Source organism: Diospyros lotus, chromosome 7 (assembly GCF_014633365.1).
Source record: "Diospyros lotus cultivar Yz01 chromosome 7, ASM1463336v1, whole genome shotgun sequence".
Taxonomy (NCBI): Eukaryota; Viridiplantae; Streptophyta; class Magnoliopsida; order Ericales; family Ebenaceae; genus Diospyros; species Diospyros lotus.
Window position 1 is genome coordinate 12763117 of NC_068344.1, and position 20885 is coordinate 12784001.

The 20885-nt window shown below is 35.6% G+C and overlaps 1 protein-coding gene across 2 annotated transcripts in view; it reads left to right on the forward strand.

Annotated features, from left to right (window-relative positions):
- Nucleotides 1–6675: 6675 nt before the first annotated feature.
- The window catches only part of LOC127806193 (uncharacterized), an 82409-nt gene continuing 68199 nt past the window's right edge, over nt 6676–20885 (forward strand). For both annotated transcript variants that reach the window (XM_052343322.1, XM_052343321.1), the window contains exon 1: nt 6676–7339. In XM_052343322.1, coding sequence (XP_052199282.1) covers nt 6842–7339 — 498 coding nt within the window. In that variant the 5' untranslated portion in view covers nt 6676–6841. The remainder of the gene's footprint in view (nt 7340–20885) is intronic.

Sequence of the window (20885 nt, forward strand, 5' to 3'; positions counted from 1 at the left end):
CTCGGGAAATTACGGCTACACTCTTAGGGTGACATCCCAATCCCATGCACGAGTTTCAATATGACAATAATATCATGTCATGTGAGTATACAAATTTCCATGCAACAGTATATGAACAAATATGACGAAATTGATCATAACATATGTAAATATCATGCATAGAAAGGTAATCATATCGAATATGAGTTATAGGGTTAAAACCACTCACCTTTCACAATTATCAGGATACCTCAAAAAAAGTGCAAACTGCCTCGATTTGCGTGCCAATTTTGAAATTCACACCAAATATTTCACCCCAAGTCCAAAAGCACTCTAGGTAAGATATTTATTTACATAATCAATAAACACTATTTTTCCTCAATTTTCTTGCCTTTTTCTCTATTTTTCTTCAATTTTTCCTTACTAATAACCCAAAATAAATACCTACATAACTTAGTTTGTAAATATTTTTTCATGAAAAATCATAAAATAATTTTCCAAGATTTTTAAAAAAAATTACAAAAAATTCCGCGCCTGCAGACGTCGACACGTGGTAGGGCATGTGAGACTAGCGCGTGGGGCCCACGTGCCGGTTGTCTTCTTCGACCACGGCTTGCCAGAAAAATGGGATTTTTGCACCACCAGGAAGCCTATGCCAAGTCGATCCTAATGGCATAGGTTTCAGCCCGAAAGAAGCACCGAAAGGCCCTCAACGGATCAACCAAACTCTCGGCCAGGCAGTTCGCCACCCACCTCCAGTGAGCTTTGAAACCCCTTCATTTCTCAACCAAAATGCTTCAAAATGCGCAAAAATAGTCCTTACCTTATGGGCAACAAAAGCCCCTTATTTTTGTCGGCCAATTCGTTCAAAAACACCTTCGATTTGAGTCTCCCATTTTTGAAATTTTCGGCCATCAAAGAGCCCTCTTTATAGGCAATGTTGAAGCTCCAAATGGCCTTGGCCGCCTTACCCATTGCCTTAAGCGTCTTCACCGGCCCTAGATCGACCTAAAAGCATCAATAATCGACTGCAAAAGTGAGTTACAGGTTTGCCATTTTCGGCCAGCTTTTTTGGCCAAATTTTTTGAAAATCCGGCCACTCGGGTGGCCATTGTCGGCTCATCATCACCCCTTGGCCCTCCCTGACCATTTCCCATGCAACCCCAGAAGATTTTGGCGACTCCTCATGGCTTGGTCGGATTCCATGGCCAAGGTTTTCATTCTTTTGCACTTTGGCCCAAACTATTTTGGTTTTCTCAATTTGCTCATTTTTTCTCACAACCCCTGGACTTTCCTTAATTGCTATTGAGTCCCTCAAGTTCAAATCTTTCAATTTCCCTTTTGAAATTTTTGGAAAAAATGACATTTTGACCCCCTCGAACAACTTTGGAAAATTATACTTAGGCTCATTTCTTCGTTTTGACCCTAACCCTATTCGTCTCTTCCTAAAACTACTGAAGGGTTGTTCTTTATGAAAAATCAAAGCCTTCTCAAGCTTCTATTGACTTCCCGGAAGTCTCCTTTAAAGATTCGGTTCTTGCAACCTAAATGGCAGTTGCATTTTTGTTGTACCGAAAATCGTTCCCAATTCGATTTCTTTTGGTCTTAAAAATTCTGTCTCGATATGCTTGTTAAAGGCGTTCCTTTTTTCTTAGACATTTATGCTTCAGGGTTCTCCCTTTAGTTGATTTGATAAATTTTTCGGGCTTTTCAGATACCTATTTTCCTTTAATTTCCATTTTTCCTTTAAAATAACACCCCAAAGTTCTTGGGTATTACATCTTGGGCAGAGGAGTAAGGTAAAGGAAATTTCGAGGATAAAATTCATTTAAGAGGGATTGGATGTAATACCAGGTATTACATGGTGTTAGAAAATATAAGATTTTAGTATTTTTTAAAGGACCTTGAGTGGTCCGGAGAGCCCAAAAAGTGAGTTTCAAGAAATTAATTAATAAAATTATCGAATTAATAACAGGAAATGCCCCGGGACTTGGATGTCCAGGGATGAGGGCATGAGATTGGTGAGTGTCTCAATATGAGGTTATATCGTACATGAATTCGGTAATGAGGTTTATATGAAAGTGATAAAGGCTTTTAAGAATCCAGATTTTAGAGTGTCATTTGTGAAGATGCCAGAAATTAAAAGAAGACCTATCTTGGAATTTCTTTGATTTGGTTGGTTGATTGCATATTTTCTAATATCGTGTTATTTTCATTGGTGATGTAGCTCGAAGTACTATGTTTTCTTACATTAGCTTCAAGTACTATTTTATCTTCATAGTTTGATGTTGATGGTTGTAGAACTGTGTTCCAACTGGAACTGTTTGATGTTGAATTTATTTATAATTGAATGCTTGTTTTATTTTGGGGATTTAATAATGCGTAATTGCTTTGTTGCCATCTTAGTTGATGTTGAATTATTTCTTTACATTGATTATAATAAATGATGAATGATATGATTACTAATGATGATTATGAATATATTTATGTATAGAATGTCAACTGAATCAAATGTGGTTGGTAATATGCGTACCAATGATTCAATTGACGAAGATTTGAGTGATGATGATTTTTTATTTATGGATGATATTGTTTCGAATTTTGGGGATGTAATAATGCTTAATTGCTTTGTTACCAGCAAAAGTAGTGTCATCAGCAGGGTACCTTGTAGAACGTCATTACTTACGGGGAAAATGTATATGCTAGAGATTCTAAATGGACATCCAGATGTGTGTTATCGTAATTTTCGTATACAGAAATATATGTTTATGAATTTTTGTGATACTTTGAAACAGAAGCAGTTGTTGAAAGATGGAAAAAAAAATGAGCGTCGAGGAGAGCGTTGCTATGTTTTTGATGATTGTAAGGCATACTACACGATACAGTATTATTAGTAATAGGTTTCAACATTCCAATAATACCATACATAAATGGTTTAAACGAGTATTACGGGTTATTTATTCACTTGGCATAGAGATAATATGTCTAACACATCAAAATGTGCCACATGAGCTGATTTTACACAAATTTTCTTACTTTAAGGATTGCATAGGCACAATAGATGGAACACATGTTGCAGTTTGGGCACTAGCATCGAGAGAAACATCTTTTCGTGGAAGAAAAACCAATATAACACAAAACATGATGTTGACGTGTGATTTTGATATGAAATTCACATTTGTGTATTTTGGATGAGAATGTACTGCTAATGATTCGCAAGTATTCATTAATCCAGTCACAAGAACCTCAAACAACTTTCCAATGCCATGTGAAGGTATATTCTAATATTTCAAATAATTTATCAAATATTTTTATAATATTATAGTCTCTATGTCTTTTTTTTTTTTTTTTTTTTGCAGATCAATTTTACCTTGTTGATTCTGGTTATCCAAACATGCCTGGTTTTTTGCCCCTTATCGAGGACGAAGATATCATTTACGTGATTATGTTGGACGACCAAGACTGCGTGGAAAGGAAAAACTGTTCAACTATAGATACTTCTCGTGTCGTAACATTATTGAACGTTGCATTGGAGTTTTAAAGGCAAGATTTCCTATTTTAAAATTAATTACCAATTATCCACTTAGTAGGCAAAGACAAATCCCTATTGCATGTTGTGTAATACATAACTATATTCGCCAAGAGCGCGTTTTAGATAGTTTGTTCGCTGAGTTTTCATCAGAGAATATGGTATTTCAAGATATGTCGGAGTCAAGTCAAAATCAAGAAGCCATACAATTTGATGCTAGTCAAACAGCTCAAATGGGACAAGTCAGGGATCAAATTGCTACACAAATGTAGAATGACTTTTCAAGGAGTCGTACATGATTATGTAGACTCATTTTAATGTTTAGTGTCCGAATTGTTTTGACTTATGTCATGACTATTTAAACTTGTAATTGTAGTCCACTCGCTGTTGAATTGTTTTATGTAATATTATTTATCATGAACAATCATATTTTCTCGTTTTCATTGAGTTAATTTTTAATTTTTATTTCTCCATTTACTATTTTTTACCAAAGTTGTTTTATTTCTTGGTTGTATTTTTTTTGTAATGGGGAAAAAAATATTGCAATATTTCACTAATTTCAAAATGTATTTAATAATATACTAGCATTAAACTAATTTAATTTAAATAATAATTAAATTTTATGAGTAAAATAATTTTTCTCAATATTTTAAAGTAAACGCGTTTTTAATTTTTAGTTTTGAAAAACAGTTTCTTAGAATTACAAAGAGAATGCGTTTTCAAAAATTTCAAAACAAGCACTCAAAACACAAAATTCAAAATAAATTCAAAACTAAAAAATTAAAAACAAAAAGAACACCACCTAAATTGTTGTAGTCTAGCAACAACAAAAATATGAGCTTAAAATACATTTTATTAATTTACAAAATTTACATCATTAGTCCCAAATTACATATGTTGGAAGTTATCTAAATCTAGTATTATGATATTAACACTAACAAGTAGACATTTGCTCTCTCTTTCTCTATCTCTTTCCTTTTATTTTCTTTCTTTTTTTCTCTTTATCTTTTATTTGAACCCAAAATTGGGTTTGTTCTTTATCTTGAACTCAGGTCTTAGTTTGAGATGAATAGTTTCACTTTATCTCTTTCTTATTTATCTCCATCTTTATTATTTTTTTTATTTCTTATTTTCCCTCACTTTTATTTGAACCCAAAATTGGTTCTAGATCAGATAAATAGTTTTTTTTTTCTTTACTTTTCTCTCTTTGATTTTTTTCTTCTTCTTATTCTCTTTCTTTGTCTATTCAAGGCCAAATTTGGATTTATTCTTTATATTGAACCAAAATCTCATGAAAAGTTTTGCTTCATTTATTTGATTTTTCTTATTCTTTTTTCTTTTTTTCTCCCTCTTATTTGAACCTAGATCTAGGTTCGAGATAAAGTTTTACTCATTATCTCTCCCTCCATCTCTCTCTTACTTTTTGATTTCTTTTTCTCTCTTATTTTTTTTTTTCTTATTCAAACCTAGATTTGGGTTTGTTGATATTAGATTTGGGTTTGCAAGTCGCCAAGGGGTCTAGAACTTAAATAGGGTCATCCTTAATGCTAGATAAAGTCTTGAACTTAGATAGGTTTATTGCTTGTACCTATACAAAATTTACTGGTTTCTTGTCAATGACAAGACAAAAATGGGTTCTGATATGAGATATTTTTATTTTTTTAATTTTTTAATATGAGAAAATAAAGTGAGAATAAAAGATAAATTAATCATTTTATCTTTTGTTTAATTACAAGGGTATTTATTATTATTTTTCAAACATCAATAAACTTTTAAAAATTTTAGGCTACGTTCTCTTTGCTTTTCAATTTTCAGTTTTGAATTTTGAATTCATTTTCAGTTTTCTGTTTTGATAATCTGTTTTTAGAAAATTGAAAACGCGTTCTCTTTGTCATTTTGAAAAACTATTTTTCAAAACAGAAAATTAGAAAACGCGTTCTGTCTGAAATTTTGAAAATATTTTATTCAATAAATTTGATTATTAAGTAAATTATAAATATTTAATCTTAATATATTATTAAAAAATATATACATTTTAAAGTTAATGAATTTTGTAATATTTTTTTCCATTACAATAATAAAATATGAATAAATAAATAAATAGATGTATTTTGAGTTTAGAGTTTGTTTTGGATGAAAACACTCAAAACAATTTTTCGTTGTTTTGAGTTTTCTTTACAATTTTTTTTTTTTGTTTTCAAAAATGCATTTTTAAAAACAGCAAAGAGAACACGTTTTCGTTATTTTAGAAAGCTGAAAATTAAAAATGACTTAAAAACAGCAAAGAGAACGCAACTTTAGTAACTCTTAAAATGTTTTTACAATTTACGCTTGTTTCTATTAACTCGTAGTTTAAATTAAACGTAGTACACAATGGCCCTGTTTGTTGCAGCTTAAAAGCTGCAACTTCTAGCTTCTAGCTTCAAAAAAGTTGGGATGTAGTGTTTGTTTTAGCTTATAAAATTTTAACTTATAGCTTCTACTAGCTTTTAGAAATGGTAAAAGTTGGCTTTTTCAAAGTTGCGGTACCCCAGCTTTTACAACTTTTGCTTAAATAATTACATTTTATGACAATTTTACCCTTATTTTTAGCAAAGAATTACCCTATTGTTTACGCAATCATAGGTTTTTCTTCTCCACCGTCATCTCCATTTTCAAATCTCTTCATCTCTCTCGTCATTTTCCTCTCTTTTTATACTTTAATTAATTTTTTTATAATACTTAAAACTTATACATATACACTAATTAATTTTTAAATTATCATTCTATAACTACTAAGGGTATTATGGACAGTTATACAAAAATAAATTATTTTACAGCTTATGGTATCAAACACCACAACTAGTTAACTATAACTTCTAAGAAGTTGCAGTAAACAGATTCACAATTTATTCTAAATTTTAGAAGATATAATCTAAGAAGTTATAAACTATAATTTCTTTAATTAAGCTACAATAAACGGGCCAATGTGTGAAGCTAATACATAAGCAGAAATGAAATGTAGAATGAAAGCGTTTTGTGTTGAAATAAGGGGATGTCATTGTTAAGCAAAATAAGGGGACGTCTTTGTTAAGCAAGGCGCAAAGAATAATTAGTAGAAAATAGCAGGGGCCCTATTTCTTGAAAAACGGGGTACAAATGTAAGTATATAAGAAAATAAAAGGATAGTGGACCGTAAAAATATCCTGCAACAACTACTAGGTTGGGTGATGTGATATCGGCGCCGCTCCCGCCGTCTACTCTTCCTTTCCCCTCCACCGTCTCTCTCTCTCTCTCTCTCTCTCTCTCTCTATATATATATATATATATATTTGTCAGATTGATTGATTATCAATGGCCGTCTCGGTTGAGGAACCGCGAAAGGATCAACCACCATTTGTGGACGATGATGAAGACGAAGATCCCTCGAGTGATGAAGAAGACCAGGGCGATGGCTTCCAAGAAGAGGAAGACGAAGAAGAAGAACCAGGGAGCCTGGAATCGAGAAGGCGGTCGGAGAGGGTGAAAATGGAGAACCTCTTCCACAAAATGTCAACGGAGAGAGTGCCTCTGCGCGTCCACGACGTGTTGATCAAGGGCAACACCAAGACCAAGGACTCCCTCATCGAAGCCGAGGTCGAAGCCATCAAGAACGCCTCCTCCGTTCAGGAGCTTCTTCAGGCTGCCACCGTCGCCAATGCTCGCCTTCACCGCCTCGATATCTTCGATTCCGTCAACATTACCCTCGATGCCGGACCCCCTGAGTTGCCGGGCACTGCCAATGTCATTGTTGAGGTTGTCGAGACTAAAAACCCTCTCACTGGCGAGATTGGCTTATTCTCTAAGCCTGAGGTACTTGCCCTTTTTTACTAACTCAAATTAAGCCTTTTTGACTTATAATTTATTGGTCCAAGATGAACACTAGCTGGTGATTGATGTGTTACCATGGAGTGAACAATTTGAGTGTGCATTTGCGAGATAACTGTAAATCTTGACTTGGCAATTCTACTGCCAAGGTTGTTAGAGGTCTGGACAGATGATTAGATGGAATCAATACGATGATGTGAGAAAACTGGGGCAAAGTGAAATGAGCTTCTAAGAATTAACTTTGATGATCCAATGCTGCTGATTGACAAAGAAATTACGGTGATGCTTCGTGACGATTACTTAATTGGCAATGGACCTACACACAGTTATTACCTGAATCATTAGGCGCACCACTTGAAATTACTTCATTGCTGGAATTCAGTAACAACCTGAAACTTTCTGTTTTCTTTAAAAACTGAGATATAGTTGGTAGCTTTACAACACATTTTATGTAGATAATTATGTACACAATACTAGCTTATACCATAAGCCCCAACTAGCCAAGTCACCAAATTAAAACTTTTACAGAACCTGTAAGCATAATATACAACCATTCTTTTATACAAAACCTGTCAAAAATTTGGCTACAATCTTTACTAACTGGTGGCTGCACATCTTCTACAAAACACAAGGCATTTAGTACAACAAAATATATCCAACATCCATAAGCTAATCTTATAAAGCTTCAAAGCACTTCCTCCAAAATAGTCGTTCAACGTATGTAACTATATTCACATACATTTTCAACACATACAAGTTTCTTGTCTACTATGTTTGTATGTGGCTACAAAATTTCATACACAAAACCACTTTCACTAATCTTGCCTACAATCATTATATTCTATACATAACTGTCCACAAAAAGTATTACTAAATACAATTTTTATCCAAAATACAAAAAAAGTTCCCAATTAATACATTTCTTCAAATTATTCTCTTCCAAGCCTGCCCAACTCCTTTCAATCTGATGGTCATATTGAAAATTAGGGGTGAGCTTCTTCGAGCAGTGAAAATTTTCACGCAATGCTTAACATTCACATGCCATTATCATGTGTCCATGGTATGCCATGTTTCATGCAATACAAACTCATATGCAGTCAATGAAAATATTTTGTGAACATTTCTGTAAAAAGAATGGCTATGCATCATCAGAAAATACAGAAAGATAAGCTTGCCAATAACCATCTCACATGCAGGCATTTATAAGCACACATTAGCTCTTATGCAGTTATCAGAATACACTGCAAACATTTCTATAGAAAGAATGGCTATGCATATCATCAGAAAATACATAAACATAGGCTTGCCATTTAACTCAAGTAATTGCTCATAATTAACCACAAAATGCATATCATCCTATAAATATCACATAGACACCAAGACAACCCACATAGATGAAGCAATTAAAGCATCAAGCATGGAATTCTCACTCTCAATAAGTGAAATGGCTCAACTCAAGTAATGGCTCATAATCAACTACAACCTGCATATCACCATATAAACATTAGATAGACACCAAGACAACACATGCATGAAGCAAATAAAGCCTCAAGCATGAATTTTGAGCCTCAACAAGCAAAATGGCTTAACTCAATTAACGACACATAATCAACTATAACATCCATATTACCATATAAACATCACAGACACCAAGACAGCACATACATAAAGAAAATAAAGCATGAAACATGGAATTCTCACCCTCAACAAATGAAATGGCCAACTAGTTCTTGCTAAAGTGGTTGGCTAGCTCTTTCAGTCCAAGTTCTTGGACTCATTTGATTGATTTCCTCAAAACCTCAAGTAGTTTCACAAAGATTACGCATGCATGGTTCAGCTAGACTATAGAAACTTACCCAACTCACTGTTTTGAAGTTTAAACAAGGCCAAAGAACAAAATTCCCTTTTCTTATCTTCACTCAACCAAGCAAGAAATCACCACATATTAGGAAGGTTGAACATGTGTAATACCCTAGAATTTTGGAAATAAATAATAATTATTAATTTCGGTACTGGAGGTAGCTATTGAATATTTGGGAGTTTAAGAGAAAATATTAATTTATATTGCCTTGGGGAAATAGGAAAAATATTTGGTAAATTTGGGTGTAAGTGAAATGAGGAAAATGACGTGTGGGGGTGTGTGTGTGTGAATTCTGGAAGATTGGGGGGCTATGGTGCGATTTTTGGAAATGGCCCTGGATCACCTTAAAATTAATTGGGGAGGTATATTGGTTGAGGGCGATGGCTAGCGTAGGTGATTATGTGCGCGTGTGCAAAAAAAGAGGTCACGGGATCGACTTGCGGCCGTGCGTGCGCGCTGGGAGGAAAGGTTGATTTTTAATCAGCCAAGGCGCCCCAAAACGGTGCCGTTTTGAGGCACCCATGCGTGCCAGCCGCGCCACATGGTGCGACCGTGTCCTCCACTAGCCACTCTCCCTCTCTCTTTTGTTGCCACATGGCAGCTTTTGGGGTGCTCCCTTAGGCCAAATCTTACACCCCCAAGCCTGTTATGCCTATAAATAGCAGTGTTTTCCGTTGTGAAAGGTTGTAAACTTGGACGTGCTAAAACTCTGCCCCGTGTGTATACGCGAGGTATAAAAATATTTTAAATTTATTTAATAGTGTTAATTAAAATTAATCATGTGTTTAGCTATATTATCCTGTAGTATGGCAGCGATAATTAAAATTAATCGTGCGTCTGATTATTTTAATTTGTAATTATATAGAGAATTGGGATGCGAAACCAACACGAAGCGAGCAACTAATATGCGGTAAGGTTTAATATAATTTGCGTGTAAATTTATTTTAGCACGGCTTGTATTAGACGATGGGGGAAGTGCCTAGGCATGGGGCTATAGATTTGGGCCGTGTGAGTCTCGAGATGGGGTCTTAGATGAAATCGATGGGGCCACCAAAATCCGGACTAGGGTGCGGTGGACAGGCCTACATGCATAATACACTTCACATAATTCTATAATTGTCATGCATTTTAATTTACCGCATCTCATATTACCCTTACTGAGTTTCTGGACTCACCCCTATATTTTTCCTACTAATCGTATAGACGACTCGGGGGTGAAGAAGGGAAAAGCGGTGTTGGTGGACGAGACGCCAGTTGGCAGTGATCGTGGACTGTGAGAATGTGGGTCAATCTCATGTGTTAATTATGTAATGTATTTGTTGTGTATTAACTACGGGTGATGGTTATGGTTTGACTAGAAGTCAACTCAAAACAAGTTAAGGTTTCCGCTATGAGTAGACCCAGTGTGCGTTGGGAACTTGAACCGGCCAGTTGCGGTCGGAATATGAAATATGTTTAGATATGCTTGTCTATTGGAGTACTTTGTTGAGTGTGTTGGTATTTATTTTGTTTGTTCATGGAAATTGTGTTTATATTTCAAGGGCCTAATCGGGTTCGAGACTTGGGTGAGTTTTTGCTGCCTATGCATTTTACACCCGAGATCTCGACAGTCGAAGGCGACAAAGTCTGGACCCCACCTAGGGCGCCCATATTATTTTAATAATTTATGTTGGCAGGGCATAGCCGTCCTTCGAGATAGGACGGAATTGTAACCGCAAGTTACGGTGGCACCCGGTGGTGGGGCCGGGGCGTCACAACATGCGTGGACCACGGAGGAATTTTAAGTTGAAAAAACAGGATCTCCATAATTCTCCCTCACAATCTAGTATTCCAATGAGAGAAAAGTGAATAAAAAATTTACCAAAATGTGTTACTGTTGGAATAATGGAAATGGAAGACTTACTCGCCTAATGGGCTCACAATTGAATAAAGAAGATTATGTTTCCTAATGTAGATATGGAATGTATAGTTAGTTTTTCTTTGTATTAATTAGCTGCCTAATTAGTTAGTTTCCTAATTGTATAAGTTTCCTTAATAGCTAGTTTCCTTAGAAGATAGATTGATAGTTTCCTTATGAAGGTGTCAAGATTCACCTTAAATATGACTGTAAATTTATGCTGTGAATATACAAGAATTCTGAGAATTTCTACATAGTATCAGAGTCATCTTCCTAGGGCATTTTTTATCTGGCCTTCATTGCCTTTCTCTTTTCTAGTCTTCTTTATCTCTCCGGCCTTCATTAACGTTCTTTAGCCTTCATTGCCACCATCACATACTTGTAGTTTTGCCTTAATTGCGGCCTTTCTTAATCATTCTCCCTTCTTCGTCACAATATGTCAACTGTTTCTCGGGATTCTATCTCAATTGGTATGGGTGAATTGTCAGCTTCACCTACAACTATCATCACAACAAGAATTGGAAGTTGTTTCTAGAGTATAAACCCTCTATACTGGCTTGATGAAACTAACTACCTGCAGTGGAGTCAAGTAGTTCGCACTTTTCTCAAAGGAGGAGGGAAGATAGGATAGCTTACTAATCCCAACCCGAAAGAAAAAGATCCAAGAGTCAGTGCATGGGATGAAGAAGATTCAATGATTATGTCCTGGTTATGGAATTCCATGAAACCAGAGATCAGTAAAATTCTGATGTTTTTTACCATTACAAAGGAAATATGGGAAAATTTGCAGCAAACTTACTCTAGGAAGAAAGATGCAACATTGATCTATGAGTTGAAGAATCAAGTAAGTAATACTAAACAAGGGGGAATGTTTGTCATCGAGTTTTACAACTAGATGACTAGATTTTGGCTAAAAATATGTCATAACCATGATCTGAAACTGGAATGTAGCCATGGCATTCAAGTGGTTCAAGAATTAATTGAAAATGACTGAGTATTTGAATTTCTTGCAGGATTGAATTCTGAGTATGATTAGATCAGAGTTCAAATCCTTGGTAAGGTTCCTATACCAACTCTTCGTGAATGTTTCTCAATTGTTCATGCTGAAGAGAGTTGATGAGGTGTTATGCTTGAACCTCATATGCAAGAGGTTGCAACAATGATCTTTCATAGACTTGGAGAAGGAGGGAATGAAGGAAACAATAATTTGCGGTTGGGTAAATCAAGGAAACAGTCTAGCAAAGATGGACTGTGGTGCAGCTACTACAACAAATCTTGCAACACATGAGAACTATTTTAAACTACACGGTAAGGCTCAAGTTTTGGCACGATCAAGAGGATTCAAGGGCCAAGTAAACAACCAAGCTAATGTGGCCAGTAAAGAGTAGTCACTAATTGACACTACATAGCTAGACAAGGAGGAGTTTACAGAATTCAACAAAGAAGATATAGGAAGATTGAGACATCTTCTTGAATCCCTAGATAAAACTTCAGGTTCTTGTTTTCTTGCCGAAAATGGTATGTGTCTTTTAAAGCATCACATACTAAAACGTGTAGATGGGTTGTAGATTCAGGGGCAACTAAACATATCACTCTTGATATCTCTATCTTTGATTCATATAACCAACCCTAGGGGACCAAAAAATTACTGTAGCTGATGGTTCTCCCATTGACGAATCTAGACTTCATCTTAACCCTTTCATATCTCTTATGAATGTCCTTCATATTCCTAACCTTTCAACTAATCTTATCTCTATCCAAAAAATTACTAAAGAACTCCATTGCAAAATAACATTCTTTGACTTTCATTGTGTTTCAGGATCAAGTCTCAAAGAAGATGATTGAATTTGCTAGAGTCTGTGAAGGGTTGTACTACCTTGAGGATCTTGGCAATGGTTGAATAAAGGGAAACCAATCTCTTTTGATCTGGGCACATCATCTTCGTTTTGGTCATCTGCCTTTTTCTCTCTTAAAACATTTGTTTCCATTGTTATTTAAAGATATGGTTGTGTTAGATTTTCAATGTGAGGTGTGTCAATTTGCTAAACATTGTTGTACTTCATTCCCAACAAATTCAATGAAATGCCGCCAACCTCTTACTTTGATACTGTTAGGATTAGGAGCTCTTAGAAACCCAATTCAACACTCTAGTTTGCCAATCTCTCTCCACTCCTCACTCGGAAATCAAACCCACAACAGATTTTATAAAACTAGAAATGTAAAACAACAAAGAAAATAAAGTAAGAGAAAAATCAAACCAAACAGTAGGCGCTAATTTATCCTGGTTCGAATTGCAATATGCAATCCTACATCCAGTCTTGATCCCAAGAGCCAAATCCACTAGAAATCGATGAACAAGATTACAAGAACATTCTTTTATCTCTCACACAAGTTCACTGCCCTCGCACAAGAGAATACAAAGACAAACTTTCCCTCTAAGCCTTTCTCTCTCTCTTGGCAATATCACTTGCATTTAGAGAAAACAATTAGAATGATTGTTATGTCCGACTTTCAGCCCCCTTGCCTCCTATTTATAGACCATAGTGGCGACAATTACAAGACTAACAATTTAGCCTATGCAAAAGACTAAAATATCCCTCATAATATAACATCTAAGTTAACTAATCTAACTTAGAAAAAATTCAGTCGCACTTCCTTTTCATTCTAACAGGTTCTATTCTTCATCTTCTAGAAATAATTCTCCATGCAAAAACCCAACAAATACATTTTGATATTTGGGGATCAGGTTGTTTTTTATTGAAAGACAAATTTGAAGTTAGTTCACTGCTCCTCAATTCCCCAAAATGATTTTTACTCAGTTTGGAGCAAAAACAAAACAATTTCACTCTAATAATGTTAGAGATTATTTCAATCAGAATGTCTCTTTCTTTTTTTTATCAAGAAAGGTATTTTTCACGAATCTTTATATGTTGAAACCCCATAGCAAAATGGAGTGGTAGAATGGAAAAACCGTCATCTCCTAGAAGTCACTTGTGCACTTCTTTTTTAGTCCAATGCTCTAAAATCCTATGGGAGGAAGCAGTTTAAACAGCTACTTATCTCGTAAATCATCTTCCTTCTAAAGTCCTAGCCAATCATAGTCCTATACATACATGTCCAACCTTTTTCTAGACATTGTGTCTACTAGAAATCTGTCCCCAAAAGTATTTGGCTGTTTTGCTTTCTTGCATATTCACAAAACTCAACTATCTAACTTGGAACCTCAGGGAAATAAGTGTATCTTTGTTGGTTACTCTCTTCTACCCAATAGGGTTACAAATGTTATGATCCTTTTCGTTGACACACCTATGTTTCTCTTGATGTCACATTCCATGAGTCTCAACCTTTCTATAGATCTCCTCACACCCATATTCAGGGGGAGCAGTCTAGAGACGAAGATGCGCGTTCAGGTTCCATTTTTCTTTCTAGAACTACATGCAAACCTTCTTGATAAACCACTAGCATCATCATCATCATCTCAAACCTTTTGTGTCACGTTCCTAGGACTGAGAATGGAATTAGGGTTTTATACCTAGGGTCACTGGAATTGATTTCTTGGACGGGAATTCTGCCACACTCAATCACACACACTCATGGATTTGATCTTAGGAATAGATTTAATGAATTCAATAGATATAATGAACAGAAACAAAATTTAAGATATAAGAATACACAAACCATACATCCACAAGAACACCGAGATTATCCTGGTTTAGATTACAATATGCAATCTTACATCTAGCCTTAAGAACCCTCCAAGAGAAGCCTTATTTGATTAAGAAAGAATGATATCAGTACACCAGTTGCACCCCTCAATTACAAGCCTTTTCTCAAGATTACAAAAGCTATTCTAAATCACAGTCTTTCCTCTCTCAAAGCTTTCTTGAGAAACAACTGAATTATGCGCCTTTTATGCCTAGACCTCCTTCACTATTTAGAGAATACTTGGACAACAGTTCCTAGGCTATTGCACAACTGGATATTACCATTTTTACTCCCCAACTTGACAATTATTTACAAGTGAGTCCACTACCTATCCCTACTCTCTAAATCGCATTATAACCTATATAAACAACATTGTTGTCGCTGCCTCAATACTCTAGACAAAACTCTAACATAGGGAATAGACCGGGAGTTAGAGAATGGGAAAGGAGGGAGAAACTAGGAGGGAAAATTAAGAGAATGGAGGGAGAATTTCAGAAGAATCAAGAGAAAGAACAAAATTTAAATTCATTCATTCAGTCATAAGCTCTAGTCTCTACTCGTTAGCCTATTTATAGGCCGTTGCATCGCTTTCAGTTGTAACAAACTGGAGGTACAATCCTTTAACAACCTAAGGTAACAAAGAAAATTACATGCAAAAGAACAATTACTCCTAATGCCCTTGGGGTCATTACAATTTCTCGCCCTTGAGTCGCTGTTTCTTTATCCAATTCCCGTTTTTGCTATCTAGTTTATCCTTCACCTCTTCTTATTCTTTTCTCTTACTTTCCTTTTCCTTTGTTTTTCCTTCTCTTTTTGTTCAACCATATTATCAAGCCAAGACTGGATTTGACGCTTCATCTCACCAACGGAAATAAGAATAAAAGAAACAGCAAGAGCCTTGTTCCCATCAGCAAAAGACCCTTCCTTCCACCATCATTCATTCATCTTGTTTCAAGTTTTCCTTTTGCATCCTCCTCTATTCTAGATCATGAATGCACTCTTGGAGAATTTCAATGTGATCAAATTTGTCCAAACGCAAGCATCCTCCACCAACCTTGTTACTGTTTTGCCTAAAGTAAAACTGGATTTATTGAAGAAACCAGAAAGAATTGAAGATGATGTGGCAGCAATTAGATAATAGGACATAAATGTATCTAATTGTTTTAGTAAGGGTAGTTTAGACTTTATGTAAAGTTAGTTATCTCCCTTAGATATTTCCGCCTCCTTTAGTCTATATATAGAAGGGTGTGGAGGCCGGTTTTCATTATCAATCAGTCATATTCTTTATTCCTTGGGTTCGGGTACAGTGAGAGGCGTGAGATAGAGCTGATTGTTTCAAGTTCTTGTTAGCTTCGGTTGAGTATTGTATCCGAGAGTAAAGGAAGAGGGAAGAGGGGAATTCTTGTACTGGTTTCAGACTTGTTTCTAGTGGATTGTTTGCTTCTTGGATTGCTGGATGTAGTGCCATGTAAATGGCATGAACCAGGGTAAATTGTGTGTGCTGCAATCTGGTTTGATTTCTCCTTTTTACATTCTGTTTTTATGTTCTACTTTCAGTATTCTTTGTTGTTATTGAATCGGTGAGTTTCTTGAGTGATTCTTGAGTGATTATAGTCTCGGTTTTTACTATTTGGTATCAGAGCTTTAGGTCTTTTAAATCAAGAAACATCAAGAAACCTTTAAAATCCTTAGAAACCTATAGGAGAGTTGTCTTCCATGGCTTCCGCAACCCCAGCCGCTCGGTATGATATTGAAAAATTTGATGGCACAAATGATTTTGGACTTTGGAGGATTAAGATGAAAGCTTTGATGGGAAACTTAGGGTTAAAGGAAGCTTTAGTACCCCAAAAGCCTTTTCCAGAAACTGTTACTGCCGAACAAAGATTAGAAGCTAATAATCATAGGCAAGAAATCAGTGAAAGAGCTTTCAACACCCTAATCTTGAGTTTAGGAGATAAAGTCCTAAGAGAAGTGTCTAAAATGGAAACTGCCGAGGATTTGTGGGCTAAGTTAGAAAGTCTATATATGACTAAATCCCTTTCAAGTAGGCTGTATCTGAAAGCAAAATTCTTTACTTTCAAAATGTAAGAAGGGCAGAAACTTCAAAATCATATTGATGAATTTAACAAATTGTGTCTTGATTTGGAAAACTTAAGTATATCATATGAAGAAGAAGATAAAGCCCTAATTTTGTTGCATTCACTGCCTAAGTCATATGAGCATTTTGTAGACATTCTAAAACATGGAAGAGATACCATATCTTTAGAAGATGTTATAGGTGCCCTAAACTCTAAAGATTTACAACAGAAAGTAGAATCCAAGAAAATAGTTGCTGATGCCCTGTCATCTAGGTATAGATCTGAAAAGAAAGACTCTAAGGCTAAAGGAAAATCAAGATCAAAATCCAGAAATGGCAAGAAAACATTTAGATGTTTTCATTGTCATGAGGAAGGACATATAAAGAAAAATTGTCCTAAAAGGAAGCAAGAATTTTCTGATAAAGGTAAATCTGAGTTTTCTAACTCAACTTGTGAATTAGGCTATGACAGTTCGGATGTCCTTGTAGTTTCAAAACATTCGGATGAAGTGGTATGGGTTTTAGATTCCGGATGCTCTTTCCATATGTCACCTCACATAGAATGGTTTCTGAATTATAGAGACATGAGTGGAGGGAAGGTTCTTCTTGGTAATGATCAAGAATGTGGAATAAAGGGGATTGGGGATATTAAGCTAAAAATGTTTGATGGATCTATCAGAATTTTGGAAGCTGTTAGGTATGTCCCAGAACTTAAAAGAAATCTGATTTCCTTAGGAGAATTAGCTAAGAATGGCTACAGTTGCAGTGGCTGTGGGGATATTCTTAAAGTAGCCAAAGGATCTCTTATATGTATGAAGGCAGTCCTTAAAAATGGGATATTTGTTATGATAGCCTCCACAGTATGTGGAGATGCAGCCATAGGGGAAGAAAAGACCTATGAACTATCAAAATTGTGGCATTTTAGGATGGCTCATATAAGTTTCCAAGGGCTTAAGGAATTAGCTAATCAAGGGATCTTAGGTTCTAAAAAACTGACAGATTTAGATACTTGTGAAACTTGCATCTATGGAAAATCTGTGAAAACTAAATCCCCTAAGAAAGCATTGCATATCACTAAAGGTCCTTTAGAATATGTCCATTCGGATTTATGGGGCCCTAGTCAAACTCCAACTCATGGTGGAGCTAGGTATTTTCTTTCAATTATAGATGATTTTTCAAGAATGGTTTGGGTTTCTGTTTTAAAAACAAAAGATAACACTTTTGATGCTTTTAAAATTTGGAAAATCATGATTGAAAATCAAAAGGGTGGGAAATTAAAAGTCATTAGAACTGATAATGGCTTAGAATTTTGTAATAAGGACTTCACCCAATTGTGTAATGAAAGTGGCATTATAAGACATCTCACTGCCCCTGGAAATCCTAAGCAAAATGGCCTGGCCGAGCGCATGAATAGGACTCTCCTTGAGAGGGTAAGATGTATGCTATTTCATGCTAGGCTTTCAAAAGCATTTTGGGGAGAGGCTGTTGTTTCAGCAGCCTATTTAATAAACAGATCACCTTCTTCAGCTTTAGATTTTAAAACTCCTTATGAAATGTGGTATAATCATAAGCCAAACCTAGATCACCTTAGGGTTTTTGGGTGTATAGCTTATGCACATATAAAACAAGGAAAACTAGAGCCTAGGGCTAAGAAGTGTGTGTTCATTGGATATCCTTTAGGAGTTAAGGGGTATAAGTTGTGGAATTTAGAAAAAGATATGCCTAGAACCATGATAAGTAGAGATGTAACCTTTAAAGAAAATTCATTATTGATCTAAGAAGTGAAAATGAGGATAGGGAAGGAAAAGATAAAGCTGTAAATTTTGAACAGCAACAACAAAATGATATTGCTACTCAAAATGCCTCCCTAGAATCCTTCCAGGATCAGCAAAGTGCTGGTGAAGAATCCTCAAGCCAAAACAGTCTTGATAGATCTATAGAAGTTAGGGATTCATCAAGCTATGATGAAGAACAGCACATGGACAGTGCTGGTTCCTCTAGTACAATAGGAGAGCCTATTGGAGATAGATATAATGTAGGCAGGGATAGACAAAGGAGAATAAGTAGGCCACCAGTGAGATATGGATACTCAGATTTGGTAGCATATGCACTTCTAAGTGCAGAAGAGATTGTAGGAGAAGAACCACAAACCTATGAAGAAGCTGTAAGTTCTAAGGAAGCTCAGAAATGGCAGGAAGCCATGGAAGCTGAGATGGAATCCTTAAGAAAGAATGAAACATGGGTGTTAGTGGATAGACCTTTGGGAAAAAGAATTGTAGGCTGCAGGTGGCTGTTTAAGGTAAAAGAAGGAGCTCAAAATAGTCTTAAACCTAGGTATAAAGCTAGGTTAGTAGCTAGAGGCTTTACCCAAGTAGCAGGAATTGACTTTAATGAAGTGTTCTCACCAGTTGTTAGACACACTTCCATAAGAATACTGCTTGCAATAACAGCCCATCTTGACCTATATCTAGAGCAGTTGGATGTCACCACAGCATTCCTTCATGGTGAATTAGAGGAAGAAATTCTAATGGATTAGCCTAGAGGGTTTAAAGTTAGGGGAAAAGAAGACAAGGTCTGCTTGTTGAAGAAGTCCTTATATGGACTAAAGCAGTCCCCTAGGCAGTGGTACAAGAAATTCGATTCTTTTATGATAAGCCAAGGGTTTACAAGAAGTTCTTTTGATTGCTGTGTCTACCTTAAACATATTTCCACTAAAATAGCCATTTATCTTTTGCTTTATGTTGATGACATGCTCATAGCAAGCCAATCAACAGCTGAAATCCAAAGTTTAAAACTTAAACTCAAATCTGTTTTTGAGATGAAAGAGCTTGGTGAAGCCAAGAAGATTTTAGGAATGGAAATATGTAGAGATAGGAAGAACAAAACTCTTCAGCTATCCCAGAAAAACTACATACAGAAAATTATGAGAAAATTTCATATGTTAGATGCAAAGGTAGTAAATATACCATTTGCTCAACATTTTAAACTTTCTCATGATCAGTCCCCAACAAATGAAAAGGATTTATCAGAAATGAAGAGAATTCCCTACTCTAATGCTGTTGGCAGCATTATGTATGCAATGGTGTGTTCTAGGCCTGATTTAGCCCATGCCATGAGTGTAATAAGTAGATTTATGGCCAACCCAGGAAAAGAACACTGGACAGCAGTTAAATGGGTGTTTAGATATCTAAAAGGATCAATAGATAAAGCTCTGATTTATGGTGGAGCTGATGATTTTAAAATTCCAGACATTATAGGATACTCTGATGCTGATTATGCTTCAGATTTAGATAGGAGAAGATCTACAACCGACTATGTATTTAAATTGTGGAAGTCTACAATTAGTTGGAAATCTAACCTTCAATCAGTTGTAGCTCTATCAACAACCGAATCAGAATATATAGCTGTAACAGAGGCTGTTAAAGAGTCTTTGTGGCTGAAAGGCTTGATTAGTGAACTCCTAGGATATAATGTGAGGATTATTTTAAAGTGTGATAGTCAAAGTGCCATACATTTGGCCAAAAATCAGAGTCATCATGAAAGAACAAAACATATTGATATTAGATATCATTTTATAAGAGAAGTCCTTGAGAAGAAGGAGGTAGAGCTTATAAAAGTTGCTGGAAGTGAAAATGCTGCAGATATTTTCACTAAGGCAGTCCCATTGTCCAAATTACTTCATTGCTTAATGTTGTTACAGTTTGATGTGTTTTGATTGATGTGTTTTCAGGATATTCAAGAAGTAAGCAGGGCTAGAAGGCTGAAATTCCAGGATTACTTAAAGCAAAATGGTGGAGAATTGTTACTGTTTTGCCTAAAGTAAAACTGGATTTATTGAAGAAACTAGAAAGAATTGAAGATGATGTGGCAGCAATTAGATAATAGGACATAAATGTATCTAATTGTTTTAGTAAGGGTAGTTTAGACTTTATGTAAAGTTAGTTATCTCCCTTAGATATTTCTGCCTCCTTTAGTCTATATATAGAAGGGT